This window comes from Eulemur rufifrons, chromosome 29 (assembly GCF_041146395.1).
Source record: "Eulemur rufifrons isolate Redbay chromosome 29, OSU_ERuf_1, whole genome shotgun sequence".
NCBI classification, from domain to species: domain Eukaryota; kingdom Metazoa; phylum Chordata; class Mammalia; order Primates; family Lemuridae; genus Eulemur; species Eulemur rufifrons.
In genome coordinates this window covers 100,634,097-100,653,845 of record NC_091011.1, presented here as the reverse complement: position 1 = coordinate 100,653,845, position 19,749 = coordinate 100,634,097, and the positions used below count along the sequence as shown (strand labels likewise).

General features: G+C 58.8%; 1 protein-coding gene across 1 annotated transcript in view; it reads right to left on the bottom strand.

Moving 5' to 3' along the window:
- The window catches only part of VIPR2 (vasoactive intestinal peptide receptor 2), a 56,718-nt gene that overhangs the window by 2,925 nt on the left and 34,044 nt on the right, over positions 1–19,749 (bottom strand). The window contains exons 5-10 of the mRNA XM_069462121.1: positions 12,682–12,779; positions 7,475–7,616; positions 3,351–3,501; positions 2,726–2,786; positions 1,552–1,621; positions 1,049–1,140 (exon numbers count right to left, since the gene is read on the bottom strand). Of these exons, the coding sequence (XP_069318222.1) occupies positions 1,049–1,140; positions 1,552–1,621; positions 2,726–2,786; positions 3,351–3,501; positions 7,475–7,616; positions 12,682–12,779 (614 nt within the window). The remainder of the gene's footprint in view (positions 1–1,048; positions 1,141–1,551; positions 1,622–2,725; positions 2,787–3,350; positions 3,502–7,474; positions 7,617–12,681; positions 12,780–19,749) is intronic.

Below are 19,749 nucleotides of genomic sequence, written 5' to 3'. Positions count from 1 at the left end.
GTCTTCCACATGTTAACACCATTAAATCCTCATGACCTTAGTGACAAGGGTTATTAATTCCACTTTACAGAAGAGGAAATTGAGGCACAGAGTGGGACAGGACCCTCCCTCGGGCCCCTGGCCGGTCTGAAACCCAGCACCGGGCTCCCAAACACGCTCTCAGCCCACATGGCCAAATGCGCCCCTGCGTGTGCCAGGGAGGGGCGGGGAAGCGCGAGCCCAGTGTCGGGGGCCGGGCAGCCGGTGGCCACCATGACGCGCTCCCGACGCAGCTGCCACCCCAGCCCTGGCAGGTCTGGGCCGAGGCTCCTTCTGGGCTGGAGCAGCCACTCCAGCCTAAACCCCATTTATTTTAACTTCATTGCAGATTTTGCTTTTTCTTCATAAACTCTTGATAGAAACTTATGGAATCTGCACATTTCCCTACAGATTGTTCAGACCACTAATTAGCTGGACGCTGTGGTGACTCCCTTGGCCCCTGCTCTTCCTCACCCTTGGAAGGAGATGACACTACCCTCCTTTAGTTGCTCAGTCAACACGCACACAGATGGCCACCGGGCCGACACGCACACGGATGGCCACCGGGCACAAGGCCTGGTATTAGTGCCGGCACCAGACCTGGGCCCACGGACCGAGTGTTCTGATGGGGACGACAGAATCAAACATGAAATGAAAACACCGTGTGGCCAGGGAGAAAGACAGAGCAGGTGACAGGCACGTGGGCAAACCCTTCACCAAGCTGAGCAGCTGCAGAAGACGCCACTGAGATCAAAGGGGCTCGACTCCAACTGTCCTTGTAGAAGGTGCTGCCGCCTCCCCGAGTGCCAGACACAAGCAGACGCCCCGCGCTCAGCCGTGACCGCGTGCCCGACACCACGTGGGTCCCCGCCCCCTGCGCCCAGCTGCTGGGCCAGCCGAGGGCCTTCCTGGCAAACAAGCCTCTCTGGTCTGCACATGCCCCGCACACGCCCCGCACACGCCCCGCACACGCCCCACACACGCCGCTGCACGCTCCCCTCCCCGCCGGCCGGGCTGGACTCGTACTCACTTGTACTGTGACTGGTCGTTGCCACCGACGTCCGGGGACGTTAGCTTCTGCAGTAAAATTCTTATAATACTGATGAAAAGGACAAAGTTGACCTGAAGGAGAAGAGACAACGTGTTTGTGTGTGACCCCCACGGCAAGGACGGGGGTGGTGCCTGTGGGCTCCGTCGGGGCTGGGCACCCCCAGTGCTGGGAGCCGGACAGCGCCCGCCCCCGGGGACTGACCTTGGGCAGCGCAGCAGCCCTGAATTAACTTTAGAAGGCGACACAAACAGAGACCCGGAGACCCGGTGTGCCCTGAAGTGCAGCCAACGCTGACCCCTCTGCTCTGCCCCCGTCCCACCCCCGCCCCTCGCTGGGAGCTGCCTCCAGACCCCACACACCGAGGCCCGTCCCCGGGAGACTGGCGGAACGGGGCGTTTATGTTAATAAAGGAAAACAGGCCGCTGCCTGCCCGCGGGTGCTGCCCGACAGACGGTTCGTGTTTCAGCGCAGAGGCCACTTACGATAATGGAAACCAGAATCGGTATCCGTATCACCCACCAGGGAACCCTGTGCTCGTTCGTATCCCAGCAACTGTCGGAGAGAGAAGTAAACCAGTCAGCGCGACGCACGTCCACGCGAGTCACCTGCGCACTCGCCACGCCCACGGCCCCCGCACACGCCGGCGCCTCCCCGAGCACACGTGTCCCGGTGTCTGCTGCAGATCCACCCGACCCGACCCGCCCGTCCCCCCGAAGCACAGCTACTCTGCACTGAGAGACGGGGAAGCCACCTGTCCCCAGGGAGTGACTTTGTCTGGCTCTGCTCTTCTCAACCTGATGGTCTGCGTGGAGGGGACCGGTCGGCAGAGTAACTGGGGTGCCGGGTGCACGGCCAGGGAGGCTCCCTCCGGCAGTGTTTGCGTCCCTGGCCTTCAGCTACGGGCTGTCGCCAGCAGGCACTGTGACCGGCTGCCGGTAACGCCTCAGTGACCCCTGGGGGACCAGCCCCTGCGCTGGCCCCGCGGCCCTGCCACAGAGCAGTCCTGGCTGGAGAGAGGTCGCTCACGTCCACCCGCTGCCCCGGCCCCAGGGGGCTGCCGCTGCCGCTGCCTCAGGCCAGTCAGACCACGGGGGTGAGCCCGCTGGGCCTCTGTGGGGTGACCGACCAGTCACGGTGCAGAGTCACACGCTGAACTGATTATTTTAAGGCAGCAAACTTGGGAGCCATTTGTCACTTAGCAGAAGAGAACCGATGCGCCCTGAGACCCTCTGCGAAGCGCAACAGCTGGGGACGCCGCGTGCTTGGCTCTGGGCTGCGTCTGGCTCCTGGTGACACGCCTGTCCCCACAGGGCGCTCCAGCTGGCCGTGGCGGCCGGCCCTCGGCACTGCGTGGCAGGGGAGCCTCACCTGCGAGGTTTGTGCCACTCATCCCAAGGCCCACCCAGGGCGCTGCCCCCTCTCTGCCTGGCCACCCCCGATCTTAGCTACGCGGCAAGACCGGGCTCCTTTCCCGTCTCACACGGACCTTGCTCCGAGTACTCCGACTCCAGCTGACGCCCCCAGGAAGCCCCACATCTATCCCTCCCTAACTCGGACGGGCGCAAGCGCTTCCTGCCTTTCCAAGGCAACTTGCTCTCTCGTTTCCGAGGACTTCACGTTGCCTGAGGCACTTACAAGGGTGGGCACAGCACTCACCCTGTGTCTTCCAGGTGGATCCTGGCCGCGGCCCACGCCGCCACGCAGACGGTGGGGATGCCTGCGGAGAGACGCCCGGTCACGCACAGCCCCGCAGCCTCACTAGGCAGAATCGCCAAGGACAAGCTTTCCGAGTAAGACACCAAGTGCAAACTCTCCTGAAAGTCTCCACAAACATGAGTCACACCCGTGCCCTACTGAGCAGCGAAAGCCGAGCATCTGATCAGGGGCCGAAACTCGCCCTTCCGTGTAGACACTGTCACCGCGGAGACCGCGTGTGGCGGGTGCAGGGCGAGGCAGGCGCCTGCTCTCCGACCCGCCGTTCTGTGAGCTGAGCCCGGGGCGGACGGCGGAGGAACGGACGGTTTTGCTGCCTTATCAGCAGCCCAGTTTGGATTTGGGGTAAAAGGGGCCAGGAATGGGAACGTAAAGCATTTTAAACGAGGTTCCTGGTTGCCAGAAATACTGAGGTGTTGTCTGTGGGAACCTCCAGTCACCCCAGAGCTCTTCCCACCGTGACTCTGAGAAGCAGCGGTTTCCTGTGTGTGTCGGCCGCCGGGCCGGGCGCGGGAGTGCAGGGCTGTGGGTGGGCGGCACGGAGCACGCACAGGTGGGCTCTGCTTACCCCATCCGAGGAGGAGGTAGGCCAGGAAGCATCTGCCCGGGGAGAACATGGCCACCAGCAGGGTGTGCAGGTACAGCCCCTCCGCCAGCAGCCAGTAGAAGTTGGCCATGGTGCAGTACTGGAAGAAGACGAGGCTCAGCTTGCAGCCGACCTGGGCACCAGGAGGGAGAAGCCGCCGCATTAGGACAGAAACAGCCTGGGCCGGGGCTTTGCACAAGGAAGGAAGGACAGGCCAGGTGCCCCTCGGGCAGGGGCGTGGTTAACGTGGGGAGGGGGCACGGGCCAGGGAGGGGGTGTTGGAGCGCGGCCCTGTGTGTCCGGGCGCCAGGGGACCATCCGCTGAACTCCCAGAGGACAGGCACAGCAGAGAGGCCACTGCACAGCCTCCCCAGAAGGGAGGCCGCGAGTCGCGGGACAGCCCCAGACCTCGGCCGGCCCGGCAGCCCCGCCCGCCTGTCCTCCCTCCTCCGACTCTTCCTCCCTCGCTCTTCCCTCAGGCGCCCCCGAGACCCTGCCCCGCCAGGCCGCAGCAGCGGGGCAGGAGGCGGGTTCTGCCGCCCGGCACACGGCACACGGCTGGGCTGCCAGCGCCTGGCTCGACACCTGCGGCTGACGCCCGGGCTGCGCAGGGAAGGGCCGGCATGTCGCGGTGGACACCAGCCAGGCTCCCGACGAGCAGCTGGGCGAAATACGCTTCGGGAGAGAAAACAATAGACCAAAACGAGGCTCCTGGACTCTTACATTTTTGACAAGAAGTTCCCGGATTGTAAAAAAGTGGTTTTTAATTTTGGGAAGCTTAATTCAAGATGAAAAAAATAGAGTTTGGAAAAACAAGAGAAATCTGGCAAACATTTCTATTTTCCCTGGGAGTTTTATTTTAAAAGGCTTTTCACGGGGAAAAATTACATATTATTTGAATCCATTTTAATCTCTCAGAACTTCCATCATATAACTAAACATACCAGACACTTCAAATTCATGAGCAAACATGAAATGGCTACTTTTAATCCTAATCTAAAAAGTATGCTGAAAAAGAACTGACCTTTCATTTCCATTCTTATTTCTGTGTCTATGTACAGACGTATCTATAGATACAGATGGATAGATGGATGTACACGTATGAGTGGATATACTTATAAATATGGATGGATGCACTTATACATACGGTGGACATACTTATACATACATGGGTGGAGATACATGTACATGGGTGGACATACTTATGCATGTACATGGTGGATATACTTGTACATACATGGGTGGACATACTTATAGATGTACATTGTAGATGTACATGGTGGACATACTTATACATGGTGGATATACTTGTACATGAGTGGACATACTAATGCGTACATGGGTGGATATACTTGTACGTGTACATGGCAGATATACATGTACATGCATGGATATACATGTACATGGTGGAAATACTTGTACATGGGTGGACATACTAATGCATACATGGGTGGACATACTTGTACGTGTACATGGTGGAAATACTCGTACATGGGTGGACATACTAATGCGTACATGGGTGGACATACTTGTACGTGTACACGGTGGAAGTACTCGTACATGGGTGGACATACTGATGCACACACGGGTGGACATACTCATGGGAAACTCACGGCGGCCTTTCCAGTGGGCCTGCGGTGCAAGGACTTCGCGCCCAGCGCTGACCCTGCATCCTGCCACTGCCCCCAGGGCTGCCCCCGGCCACTCTGCCCTAACTCCCCTTTTCTCCACAGCAGAGCAGAGCACAGCGCGATGCATGAATGTGTGTGCGACTGTGTGCACATGCACCTGCAAGTGTGTTTCTGTATGTTTACGTGCATGTGTTTGCACGTGTACATGTGTTCTGCATGTTTTCACATGTGTGTGTTGACAGGCTCTTCCATTCTCCCTTCCTCCCAACCCCTCTGCCGTTCTGACCTGGGCTGTGGGCCGAGCGTCCCACCCACGTGGTCACCACGATGCTGTCCTCGTGGACTCCAGCCGGAACCTCTGGCTCTGACGCCCCCCCAGCCCGCGGGCAGCAGGCAGTGGCTGGGCCGGAGCTCAGCGCGGGCTGGGCCTCGCTGCTCGGATGTTTGGGCCTCGCTGAGGGGCTCAGGGCCATGCACCCCACCTTTCCTGCCCCGGGCAGGGGGGACTCAGGCTTAGGAAGCCTCGGGTGGGCATCGGGAGTCCCCGTGGACCCTGCCTGGAGGCTGCTTTGGCCTCTGGGGAGAACCGTCCGCCAGCTGGCCCAGGCCCCGCAGTGGAGGGGTGGACCCCACGTTCTTGGCTGATCCTGCCGTCAAGAGAAGAGGCCCTGCCCTGTGTGGGGGAGCTGCCCCAGGGGTTCTGCTCGGGAGAATAACGTTGGTTTGGTGAAACCCAGCTGGGAACAAAAATGTCCAAAGAATCAGCCAGAAGGAAAGATGTTTCTTGTTCCTCACGCCAGGGTCTGACTGTGTTTGTGGCTGACGGATTGACTCAAACTCTGGGGTTCTTCAGGGGACACCAGGAGGAAGTCCCAGCTCCCCTCTGTGGCCGTGTCCCCCTCCCCGACTCCCACCCCTGCTTGCCCGTCCCCCTGCTTGTCCCTCTTGCCGGGGCAGGAGCCACGGGGACGTCTGGGGCCGGCACAGGGGACGCCCCTGTCTCGGGCATCCTGGCACCTGACGCTGGCCGCGTAGACCCGGAATCTGGACCCAGAGACTCGGGCACGTTGCTGGTGTTCCTCTGCCCCCGTGACCTCACTTGTAAGATGGGGTGATCACTTGTGCTCGCCAACAGCGTCCCCAGGAACAGCCCGGCACTCGGAAGAGCCCCCCAACGGAGTGGGGCTGTGGCCCGGTGGGTGGGGGCGCCAGGGCCGGTGTGGACCCCGCGCTGCCCGCCAGGTCCCTGAGCCTGGGCAGGTCAGGCCCCCCGGCTGAAATGCCCACACAGAGCTGGAGCCGCCACTCCAGGCAGACGTCTGACTCCAGTGGGTCTGTGGGGACCCCCATTTCCTTAAATGAAGAGCTGGAACGAGGCGTCCAGAGGGAAGATGAGGCTGTCCCAGCAAGAGGGAGCCCGACGTTCTCCTGCTCGTCCCGTGGCCCCCACCGCGATACCCGCGTGGGGAGACCCCGTCTCAGGACAAGAGTGCCAGGCCCCGACTCCCACATGGGGACGTCCAGGGGAAGGATCTTGTCTTGATTTTGTCATCACAACAGGCACAGGGGCCCTGAGCCAGGCGATGCCCACAGACCTGAGGGGCAGCCAACGGACGTTCCGTGGGGCTGCACCAGGCTTTACCGCCCTAAAACCAAATGAATTCAGACCTGTTCGGACCCAGCAGGTGGAGCTACCTGCCCGGAGGGTGAGAGGGGAGTGCGGTGTTCCCAGCTTCTGCGGGAGGGAGGACCCCGGATGGGGCCACACAGCGGAGTCCCCAGTGCTTGCAAGGGGCCGGAGCCTGGCGCAGCAGCAGAGAAACGCCCGGTGGGACCACCTGGCATTGGGGAGGACCACCCGCACGCAGGGGAACTCAGCGCTGTCCGCTGTGCTAAACTGGCTTGATTAGGTGCGAAACAGCCACCAACCAGCACTGCGAATGCAGCCGCGGGGGGAGGGGGGCGTGGGGGGGGAACCGCCTACACCACATATGCAGAAGCTGGTAATTAAGGTCACGCATCCTCACAGCCAAGGGCTGGGCCCAAGTGCAGGCACGGACGTGTGACCGGGCGCACCGTGGGCTGGGCTGCGTGTAGCGCTTACTCACTGCACAGCTCGAGTCCCTCCAGCAGCCCGGCTGGACGCATTTACTATCCTGCAGATTTAGGCAGAAAGCGACGGAATTGTGTGCACGTCTGTGTCAGGAAGTTCCATCCCAGCAGTGACGGATTCCCTGACCTCGGTCTGTCTGCAGGGGTCAGGGGCTGCCCGCCCGGCCCCCTCACCCTGCCAGCCTCGGTGCCAAGCCCCGTCTTGCTGCCTGCTCTGCCCACTCTCGCTGGGCCCTGTCTCTCGGGCCTGGCCCCGTGCCCCGAGATGCCGTCACCTCGAGAGGTGGGAGCAGACACAGGGGACAGAGAGGTGCGGAGCCAGGTGGCGGGCGCGTCCCCGGGCCCGCGTGGGGAAGGCCTTACCCAGGAGGACGGCTGGTCCAGGCAGTGCAGGGTGCCGGAGCTGGAGAAGAGCACGTCGTCCTTGACCAGCACGGAGACAGCTCTCAGCATGAAGGACAGGAACAGGTTCAGGTGGATGTAGTTCCTGGTGCAGCGCAGCTTCCTGGGGGGAGACAGACCCTGACCTTGGGGACGCCCAGTAACCGCCTGGTGGCTCTGACCTTCAGCTTCTCTTCTTTTGTGGCGGTTAGTCATTTACTTAACCTTTCCTTTGCCTTTATACATTTAGGCTGCTTTCAGCTTTGCGTTATGACAAATATTTTTGTACATAAATCTGTCCTCTTGTTTCGGGCCATTTCCCTGGTGGATTCCTAGACCAGACTCTCAGGACAAAAGCAAAAACCACAGCAGGAGCCCGAATCGCGGGAGCCTGGCGCCCCAGTGGGGCGGCTGCTCCTTCCCTGCGTCTCCTTCACGCTCCGGCTCTTCCGCCAGGGCAGGGAGAGCGCCAGCCCCGCCTCAGCGGAGGAGTCAACACCCGGCCGGCCCTCGAAGGCCTGGCCTTTCCTCCTAAAAGTTGATGTCGCCCAGTCACAGGAGCGCGGGAAGGCGGGACCGCTCTCTGCCGAGCCTTCCGGACCATTCCGTGGGAGCCCACTCGAGGCAGGTCAGCGCTGGCCCAGGTCAGACTCACAGGACGGCACCTCCCCCGAGCTGCACCCCTTCTCCCTCTCACACCTGTCCCCTGGCCCTGTTGTGACCCTTGACCTGTGCTGTCCAAGCCCAGCCGCAAGCTACACGGAGCAAAGGAGGCTGAAGTGAGGCTGCGGCAGCAGGACCGGACCCCAGATCCCGTCTGGCAGGTCTCGGTTCTAGCTGGCATCAGTGACTCTTTCTAAGCATGAGGCAAACACTGTAACACATGGATATTTCACGGAGACAGCAGGAGTTATAGTAACTGTGTAAATTATAACTAGTTATTAAACGGAAATAGTTTTAATTATAATCTTTTTCTAGTTTAAAAAATAGGTGTGAGCAAATTTAAAATGAAGGCAAACTATTGATGCAGAATCAAGCGAAAACCAGAAAGTCACCCCACGGCCAGGGAAGTGCAGGAGAAGAAGCCGCCACAGGGGCAGGTGACAAGTTTCACAGCAAATGAGACGAGAAAGCTCTTTGTGGTGTTACATTTTTTGAGATAATGTGGATGAGATGAAGAGATGTTTTTAGCAAATACATATTGAATTTGATAAGTTTCCTATCAACAGTGAAAAAACTGGCCGGGCGCGGTGGCTCACGCCTGTAATCCTAGCACTCTGGGAGGCCGAGGTGGGCGGATCGTTTGAGCTCAGGAGTTCAAGACCAGCCTGAGCAAGAGCGAGACCCCACCTCTACTAAAAATAGAAAGAAATTATATGGACAGCTAAAAATATATATAGAAAAAATTAGCCGGGCATGGTGGCACATGCCTGTAGTCCCAGCTACTCGGGAGGCTGAGGCAGGAGGATCGCTTGAGCCCAGGAGTTTGAGGTTGCTGTGAGCTAGGCTGACGCCACGGCACTCACTCTAGCCTGGGCAACAGGGTGAGACTCTGTCTCAAAAAAAAAAAAAAAAAAAACAGTGAAAAAACTGACATCATCATTGGAAATCAGAACTAAAATCAGCGCAAAGCAGGGCCCGCCCCACCCCCAGCAACACCAAGACCCGGCAGAAGCCGCCAGGACCAACCTCGCCCCGCTCTGATGGTCGAGGTTTACAGCGTCCAGGTCAACACTCCGCTGGGAGGGAGCAGAACACGCCAGGCACACACGTGTCACTCCCCGCAACCACCGCCCACACGCTCCTCTCGTGGGCACCTGGGCACGTGTCTGCTGCGGCCTGCGAGACGCGTGCAGCCGGCACGCCTCTGCCACGCCTCACTCAGACCCCGCAGGTGACAAGTGGCTTCGCAGACACACCGACAGCCTCACGCAGGAGCTGCGGCTGCCCCCGGGCAGCAGCCACCAGCGGAGCAGCCACAGACCTCGGGAGGCCCGAGAGAAACAGCTGGGGAGGGAGGGGCGCCCCGGGGAACCCAGAAGGTGGCACAGGCTCAGGGCAGAGAAGACAGAGACTGTCACGAGTCCCCTCCCCTGGCCCCGCAGGGCAGGCAGGAGGCCAGGGCGCAGTTGCCAGCGGCCAGCTGAGCGGCGCAGGGCCCGACCTGCCCCAGGCAAAGGCCGGAGGCGGCATCTTTCCTCCCTTTCAATTTTGGTCCCTTTGGCTCCAGGTGTCAAACAGCGAGTTGACGACTAAGCTAAAGGTGCGGAGAGACCAGCAAAGACTAGCACAGTCTTTCTAAAAATAGTTTGGGAAACTCAGTAAACAAACAGCTACGACTCACAGCAAGGAACAACACAAACCCTAGAAAGGGGGAGAATTTGGTTCCGGAGTTATCACAGCGTGACATTCAAAATGTCCAGTTTCAACAACAACAACAAAAAAATATGAAGCATGGAAAAAAATAAGAAAGTATGGCTCATTAACAGGAAAAAGAAAAGGAATGAACAGAACTGTCCCCGAGGAATCTCATAAAAGGGACTTAAGTTCTGCCCCAAAGTCTCAGGTGAAGACTTTGAATCCACTGTCTCTAACATGTTCAAAGAGCTAAAGGAGACCACAGTCAACTGAAGGAGCGAGAGCAAAGTCTCACGAAATAGTATCAATAAAGACCGAGAGGCCGGGCGCGGTGGCTCACGCCTGTAATCCCAGCACTCTGGGAGGCCGAGGCAGGTGGATCGCTATTCGGGACCAGCCTGAGCAAGAGCGAGACCCCGTCACTACTAAAAATAGAAAGAAATTATCTGGCCAACTAAAAATATATATAGAAAAAAAAAATTAGCCGGGCATGGTGGTGCGTGCCTGTAGTCCCAGCTACTTGGGAGGCTCAGGCAGGAGGATCGCTTAAGCCCAGGAGTTTGAGGTTGCTGTGAGCGAGGCTGACGCCACGGCACTCACTCTAGCCCGGGCAACAGAGTGAGACTCTGTCTCAAAAAAAATAAATAAATAAAATAAAGACGGAGAAATTACAGAGAGTAAGGGAATGGGAACGTTGGAGCTGGCACGTACCCTGGACTGAGAACTCACAAGCAGGAGGGGGGACGTGGGCAGGGGGAGCAGCCGCGGTGACACCGCAGGGCCAGGAGGTCGCCCGGGCTGGGGAGCAGAGACTGAGACGCCAAGGGGAGGACACGGAGCCCACCAGACGTGCGGACACCGCCGCTCGCCACGTGCCCCGCCGCGGAGCCTGGGGCGAAGGGCCGCGAGTGGGCTCCGGGCTCTGCTTGGTGCCTGGGCGGCCTCGGGGCTCGGCACCTGCGGCTGGAGGGCTCGGGCCCCGCGCCCCGTCCCTGGTGGGCAACCTCCGCCGGCCGGGTCGTTGCCTTCCCGCGATGCGACTCCCCAGACCACCCCTTCTCCCTCGGGCACGTCCTCCCTCCCTCCCTGCCACCGCGTGTTTCCGGGTGGGCAGCCCCGGCCACCACGGCCACCGCCCGGCGGAGCGCGCTTGCGCCCGGGCCACACGCGTGCGCAGTTTCCAGCGCTGCGCCCCCAGGTGACTCTCCCGGGGCGACAGGGCCCCAGCGCGGCTTCCGGACAGGCAAGGCTGGGTCCGGCCGCCCGTTCGCGACGCGGAAATGGACTCGGGGGCCGCGTCCTGCCCGAGCGGCGGCAGTGCGGGCTGCGCGGTGAGAGCCGGTTCGAGCCGGGTCTGCGCACGGCAGCGCGGCCACGCGCCCCTCCGGCCTCCGCCTGCGGGAACCGGGCGCGACGGCACCTACCGGACGGTAAGTGTTTAACTGAACGGACGCTGCACAACGCTTGGTTCGGCCTGGGTTAGGGATTCAAGTCTCCCCTCGGTATTCGCCGGGGGTGGTCCCAGGACCCGACCCCCAAGGTCTGCGAATGCTCCCGTCCCCCGGTTGGCCCCGAGGAGCCGCCCGCGAATCTGCGCGTCTCGCGTCCTGGGAATACTGCGGTTTGATCCGCATCTGGCTGAGTCCCAGGACGAGGGACCCGCGGACGCAGAGGGCCAGGGCCGGCTGTTTACTGGGAAACACGCTCGTAAGTGGACCCGCGCTCAGCCCGCGCCCTGCGGCTGGTCGCGGTCACGGGGGCTGCGTGACACTGGGTTTGGGACGCGGCCGAGATCAAGCAGGTGCATTTCTCTGCATGCGGTAAGAGCGCGCAGCCTAACGCTCTCAGCTGAGACCTTGCCCCAGTCCTCAAAGCGCAGCTCCGCCGGGGACACACTGGCTTCCGGAAGCCACCGAGCAGTCACGCTCGCTGGGCTCAGCTGACACACTGCTCCGTGTGTCATCCGTCCTGTCTCCCTTGTGTCACTTCCAAGGACGGCCCTCCCGCCGGGCTGCTGCTGGGTTCTAGAAATAGTCCACTGGTTATTTCATTAATTTTCCCGACACACTGGCAGACGTTTGGACTGTATGTCAACAAAGAGAAATAAAATACATGGTAACAGAGACGCTCTAAAATAAGCAGGACATCATGCATTTTATTTAGCACTAATGATGCTTAAGACACGGATTTAATCCTAGCTTTTGCTGTAGACACTTCTGTTCTGGGGCCAAAGTCTCTACGAGATAACCCTGACCAGCCACTTGTGAAACGTGGTCATTTGTTACCAAAGAGACGGAGGAAGAGTGGGGGGCGTCCAGCCTCGCCCCAGGGAAGGAGCAGGGAGCCACGTGCCGGGCTAAGCCCTTCTGCCACATCAAGACTTCACAACGGCCCTCTGAGGCAGGCTCCCCTAGTATCCACGTTTTACAGATGCACAGAGAGGTTAAGCAATTTGTCCAAGGTCACACAGCTACTACGAGATTGACCTAGGATTTGGACCCAATCTGATTCCACCTCATGCTCTTAGATACACTGTCTAGTCTTTCAATAAAGCACCAAGGCCAGAACACAGTAGCTGCTGGGTGCCAGGGGCAAGATCCTACTGCCTCTGTATTTTACAAACATTTGTCTAGTAAATGAATTCTTACCCAGAGTCAGTACTGTCTTCTTGTGTAAGAAGCACAGAGCGTTTAAATTAAAAGGTAAGTGTCAGCACCTGCGTCCCTGCTCCCACCTGGGGGGCCCCGACCTGCCCGCAGGTGCTGAGGGCCCTGAACGGAGGCTCTGCTTGTCCTGCAGGCTTTGCAGAACGGCCCCTCTCGGCTCCTTACCTGAAGACGCAAAGAATTATGCTTCCGGTTGCGAGGGACATCAGAGAGACACTGTAGCCCAGGGTGTAAATGGCCTTCACCAGCACGTAGAACGTGACCTGCAGAGAGAACAGATCCGCGAGCTGACGGTGGCCAGCGCCCGCGGCGGGAGCTCCCTGCCGACGCCCCCTGGACCCCACCTGGGCTGAGCGGTGGTGTCGACACTGCCACCACCCACCTTTCCCCACGACAAGGCGAGCGGACGTGCGTCTGAGGACATGAGAAGCCCCGAGACGCCACAGCGCAAGGCCGAGGCACGCAGGGGTCCCCTGAGCCAGCCGGCGGCCGGCTGCAGCGTCTCCTCATTTTTATGTTTGTGACATTCCTGGTGCAGCGGGACTCATGGTTTGGTGGTCGTGATCTCCACGAGATCACCAGGCCCAGGAGGCGTCAGTGACAATCGAGGCAGAGACGGGGAGCCCCACGTCACGGGGAATCCGCCCCCCAGGAGGAGCGCGGCGCCGGCCGCCACACGCCAGGAGCACGTGCGGAACCTCCGCTCACGGCTGCCTCTGCTCTGCGAGTTCCCGAAACCAGCTCCTACGCACGGGGGGAAACAGTCCATGACGAATTTTATTTCTGTCAAAAAGTCCTAAAATCTGTGCAAGTACTACCAAACCTCACTATTTTACGATAAAAAATCTGAAGCCAAACACAAAAGGCCATGCTCAGGTTTGTTAGTTTTGAAATAACTACAACGTTACTGTTTAATCATGATTTGGAACATCTCAGCCCATTTCCTTGAAATTATAGCAATTCTCTTCTTGGGAACTCGGGCCCTGCTCACCTAGGGCAGCTCACAAAGGGGCAAAGGGCAGAGCAGACAGGTCCCTCCTGCCCCGTCCTGCTGTCCCCCTGTCACTCTGGAGATGCCATTAACTACCCTGCTCGCCTCACCTGACCTCCACCCTCCCTCCCTCGCCTCACGTGACCTCCAACCCCCTCGGCTCACGTGACCTCCTCCCTCGGCTCACCTGACCACCACCCACACCTCACCTGACCTCCCTCCCACCCTCACCTCACCTGGCCACCAGCTGTGCCCTGCAGGGGGAAGCCCCCAGGAGGGCAGAGGGGTGTTTCCTCTTCTTCCCTCTCCACCCCGAGGCTCCAGTACTGGGGGGCTGTTCAAAATGCTACTCCTGCGGGACCTTGGTACCACAGGTCCCTTCCCTGCCCCTCCAGCCAGAGAGCACTGGCATCCCAGGTGGGGGGACCAGAGGGGGCACAGTTCTCATTCCTGGGGTCTCAGCTGCCCGGACCTCTGCAAGGAGTCCCTGCACTCCCAGTTTCACGCTTTGCACCTGCTGTCTCCTGTTGGACCCTAAACTGACACACTGTTCCTTCCACACACAATAAAATTTCTGGGGAACTCAACTCCCCATAAAAAGAACATCAGGTTGCCCAGGAACCTTCACTACACTGAGCTTTTAGAACTGGAGACGGCATAAGGGAGAGGGGACCTCAGGGAGGGCGGCAGTTCCATCTCAGTCTTGCCTGCAACGTCTCAGACGCCGTCTCTCCTACCCGAAGCCCCCTCCAGAAAAGCCCTGGTTTCTCTGCGGTGCCCCCGGCCCCCTGTGGCCACACTGCCCAGTGCAGGGTGCTCCAGACCCGGCCCCCGCGCCTCACATTTACTGAATGAATGAAAAAGGCTCACACAGAGCCGAGCTGAGGTTCGAACTCCTCTGAAACAACCGCACACTTTTGAGAAACACGTCCTTCAATCCAACGTGTGTTAGAGGTTAACAGACTTTCTGGGAGCAGGTTTTCCTTGAAGGGGCTTGTTTCTGCGCTGTCTCCTGGGTTCCCGGGACACCTGCTCCCGCCTCCTCCTAGGACTGCAGGACGCCACGTGGCGCAGTGGCAGCCTCTGCCCGGACAGCACAGCCGACCCAGCAGGTGTCTCCGAGTTGCGTCCACCTCGCACCCCGCACCCCGCACCCCGCATTTTCCTTTGTGGTCCGGACGGCCAGGACAGGGCTCCAGCGATGGCACGGCCAGGGAGGGCTGCCCTGTCCTCCGAGTGCCTGGGGAGGGCTCAACCGGGGACTAGCACGTTTGAGAAACATAATACTGGCAAATATTTAATGAGAAAATTAAGCATATATCCCTTCAAATAGCTCAGGTAACCACGGTTAGCATAATTCCGACCTGGCAAATCCGTATGTTAATGCAATTTTAGAAGGGATTGTTTCCCTACCTTATTAAACCTCAGGAGAGAAACCAAGACCCCCTGGTGAGTTGGATCCCGGTGCTCTCCAATACGCCTCTTGCCACACGTGGCTCTTTAGACTGAAATTAATTAAACGTGTCTAAAATGCAACTTCCGGTTCCTCAGTCGCACCAGCCCCATGTCACGTGCTCAAGGCCGCCCGTGGCCAGTGTCGCCACACTGGACAGAGCAGACAGCTCTCCTGGCACTGAGACCGGCTGATCACCGTCCGTCCCCATGACGACCCTCAGTCGACAGTGATCACGCAGACGCAGCGTCCTCACACTTCACCGCCACCGGCAGGGACCACACCGACGCTTCCATCTGTCTGAGAAACGTCACCTCTGCTCTGCGTCACAGCTCTGGGGGTTGCTCCCAACAGAGCCCCAGACCCAGGGTGGGTGGAGGGGCAGCGACCGGAGGCTCCCGGCCGTGGCTGGGGCTTTGCCATTGCCCTCCTCGTACACGAAGCCCAGGCGGCTCGAGCAACACTGACTTCCTGCCGGTGGCCCAGCCCTGGCAGGTGACGAGTGACGCCGTCCGGCACCCGGGAGCAGCGCTCACCTCGTGATCTCAATGCTTCCGGACTTCTGTGAAAATGCTCAGCTCCACGCGGGCACTTTACACCTCAAGAGGGGGCAATAGCTCGGATCACCACGGGGCTCTGAAACACCATGATTTCATACTAGAGAGAGAGAAAATCCAGCAGGAAATGCACATATTTGGCACAAAATGGCGTGATCTGCAGCTGTGACCCCGAAGTCAATTCCAGCACTGACTTCAGAAAGAAACATTTGCAAGACCTTGAAGTTCTTTCCGTAGGTCCGAGATCCTGGCGGGGCCAAGGAGAAGGGCAAAAGTTAACGCTATTACTTGTACCTGCCAAAGAGAAGCAAAGGCTTCGCTGGGGTCACCGAGCCATGGCCGGTGGCTGAGCAGAGCAGCCCAGGTGGGCCGGCGCCTCGCGTGCTGTCTGGACGGCCAGGCTGAGGCTCCACACCGCTGACCTCAGCGGAGCTGCCCGGGCATCCCCAGGAGCGAACGGCAAGTCAGGAGACACTGAAAACTCGGAGCCCATCGAGCTGCCGGCACTGAGTGTGTTACTCGCCGCAGCCCACAGCTGCCTGACTCAGGAGCCCTGAGGTGGCGTGTGCCACCCCGAGCGCTGGCGGCCCACGGAGGAGGCCGGAGCCCGGCCCTGTGCAGGTTAAACTCTGTCTCCTCGTGGTGGCGAGGCCGGCGCAGTGGTTTGCAGGCCGGTGCAGAGGGGCTTCCGAGGAGGCCTCCGCCTCTAGATCCCTGAATCTTCCCAGGCGCTGCCTCCCACCTCGGCCCCCTGGGAGTGCACCTGTCCCCACCGGGCCCTTGAACTTGAACCCTGGTTTGAGGGTCTCCGTGGCCTGGCCTGTCCCTGGAGCGCCATGTTCTGTTCTTGGTCATTCTTTGGTGGCTCTGAGACTCCAGGCCCAGCCCCACCCCCACCTGCCCGAGGCGCAGGCCTCCTCCTGGCCCAAGATGGGGGTTCGGCCAGTCACGGGCACCCCCACATGTGTGACTGTTCACGAGAGCAGACGGGAGAGTTTTCTTGGTACCGTTAGGTCCCGAGAGGGCAAACGAGTCACAGGAGCCCCGAGAGTTTTGGTGAACTGGAATTCATGACACTCGAAAAGCCACCAAAGGCAGTGCTGGGGCCTGCGTCACTAGGCGTTCGCCGGATGAAGGAATAAGAGCGTGAAGCTGATGTCCCAAGATTGGCTCCTTCCCAGAAGGCAAGTCGGGGGGACGGAGGAGCTCAGGCTCCCGTGGGGTGACGCCGGCCTGTGATGCCCACGCAGCGCCGGCACACGGCGATGGTGGCCAGTGTTTATCAGGGCAGGGGCAGATTTGCAGTGATCCACAAAGCTTCTCGTGCAGACTAACGCAGCAGGTATGCTCATGGAACAGCAAAGGAAGGAAAGAATGAGAAATATGCCTTCACACGTCTTCATTAACGAAAGTATGAGGCACAACTCTGTGCTAAAAAGGTCAAAACTTCAAAGAAATGAGTAACATTCCGGGGCTGTAAACATCACCAGCATAGAGTTAAAAAAATCTAAAAATACCAATAACCAGAAAGGCATTTTTAAAAGGTCGGTGAAATGTAAGCTGTAAGAACGTCAGGGAACCCAGCAGTTTTCAGAGGAGGCTCTTTTAATCTTTCAAGGAACAAGTTAGTCCTGGGATAAAAAACTTCCAGAACATAACAACAAACACAACAGGAGCAGGACCCTCTGTTCGTGAACCAGTATGAATCTGACAGCAGAAGTTGACCAAAAACTACAGGCCAATTTCACTTACAAATACAAAAGGAAAAATCCCTAATAAAGTATCTAGGATAAAGTAAAACCAATTCAGAAGTATGTTTAAAAACACACACACCCATCTCAAGCAGATTTTTCCCAGTATACAAAGGTGACATATTAATATAATTACGATAATGACAATATCCTGCATCCGTTTGTCAATGACAAAAGGCTTATCTCAATAGACATTCGTTTATCCTCGTTTATTCTCTTAAGGAAACAGAGTTGTAATTTCTTAGGACTCGTCAGTCAGAGCAATGGGCTCACGGCGCTACAAGAGGACCTGCGAGCAGGAAGCCCAGGACGGCGCTGTAAGGCCTTTGGGTTGCGGAGCTGTTTGACCAGCGAAGGAAAACCAGGGACTTTTCATCAGGAAAAATGCACACGGGCACCCGCCCACGCCTGTGCACACGGGCACCCGCCCACGCCTGTGCACACGGGCACCCGCCCCCGCCTGTGCACACGGGCACCCGTCCCCGCCTGTGCACACGGGCACGCACCCACGCCTGTGCACACGGGCACCCGCCCACGCCTGAGCACACGGGCACCCGCCCACGCCTGTGCACACGGGCACCCGCCCACGCCTGTGCACACGGGCACCCGCCCACGCCTGTGCACACGGGCACCCGCCCACGCCTGTGCACACGGGCACCCGCCCACGCCTGTGCACACGGGCACCCGTCCACGCCTGTGCACACGGGCACCCGCCCACGCCTGAGCACACGGGCACCCGCCCACGCCTGTGCACACGGGCACCCGTCCACAAATGGGCACACGGGCACCCGCCCACGCCTGTGCACACGGGCACCCGTCCACGCCTGTGCACACGGGCACCCGTCCACAAATGGGCACACGGGCACCCAACCCCACCTGTGCACACGGGCACCCGCCCACGCCTGTGCACACGGGCACCCGTCCACAAATGGGCACATGGGCACCCACGCAGGCGCCTGTGCACACGGGCACCCGCCCACGCCTGTGCACACGGGCACCCGTCCACAAATGGGCACATGGGCACGCGCCCACGCCTGTACACACGAGCACAGGCCCACAAACGGGCACACAGGCACCTGCCCACGCCTGTACACACGAGCACAGGCCCACAAACGGGCACACGGGCACCTGCCCACGCCTGTGCACACGAGCACGCACCCACGCAGGTGCCTGAGCACACGGGCACACGACTCGCGGCCGAGGGACCCAGAGGCGACTGGAGCGTCTCCTTTGATACAGTCAGAAAGGCCGCTGCTGTTCTCCCACAGAAGGCCTCCCACAATGTAGCCGATGAAGTAAAACACGGAAAGGAAGAAACAAAAGCGCCACTTGTGGATGGGTAAGTGGATAAAAACATGAAGAAAAGGCAACAGAAATAATAAAACGACCACGTAAACCTAACCAGGCTCCCCCAGGCGCCAGGCAAACACCAACCACCTAGTTACACCGCGTTGACCCGGGCGGGCTCAGCCCCAAGCACCTCCCGGAGCAGCGGCGGCGAACCCCGACAGGGCCCAGGCCAGGCCCGGCGTCGCGGACACGGGCGGCTCAGCCGGGGGCGGCGGAAACCGCAGGTTGCTGTGGAGCGAGCAGCCCCGACGGGCCTGGCCCTGCAGCTGGGGGTGGGACGAGGCGGGGGCAGCCGCGAGGAGACCCCGGATCCACACCACCATGAGGGGCTCCATGCAGTGGGGGCGGCCAAGTCCGCGTGTTTCTGGGAGAATCGGTGAAAAAAACTAGTCCTTACTTAGTAGAGTCGCTGCAAATAAATTCCAAGTGGATTCGAGAGTTAATGTACAAACATCCATAAAATAAGCAAATACAGGCGACTGGGTAGACGTCTGCTTCTGAAAGGCAGAAAGACCAACTAGGTCTTTAAGGAAGAGTCCTTAAAATAAGTGGGAAATAGATTTTTGAAGACTTTATTTGTACTACCAAATATATCTTAAACAAAATTTGAAGACCAGTGGGGGGAATATTTGTAACAAGATACAGCCAATGTTGCTGGTAGATCAAGAGCTCGCACCATGAATAAGGAAGGCATTCCAACAGAAAACTGGCAGAGGAAACACAATTAAAAACATATTAATAATAAACCTAGGAAAACCTTTTAGCCCCACTAGTAATCAACAAAATGTAATAAAAATACTGTTGTCTTTTTATTTATTTTTATTTTTGAGACAGAGTCTTATTCTGTCTCCCGGGCTCCACTGCCCTGGCATCGTCCTAGCTCACAGCAACCTCAGACTCCTGGACTAAGGCGATCCTCCTGCCTCGGCCTCCGGAGTAGCTGGGACTACAGGCGTCACCACAACGGGCCTGTATCTTTTTTATGTCCATAAAATTGGTGATAGTTGAAAATACAGACAACTTTGTGTTGGTGAGTGCTGTGATCTGAACATGCATTACGGTTTGTGTTTGGCCAGATTCCTAGGAGGGAAGCTGACGTTGGTGCGGGTGGTATCAAGAGGTGGGCCCTTG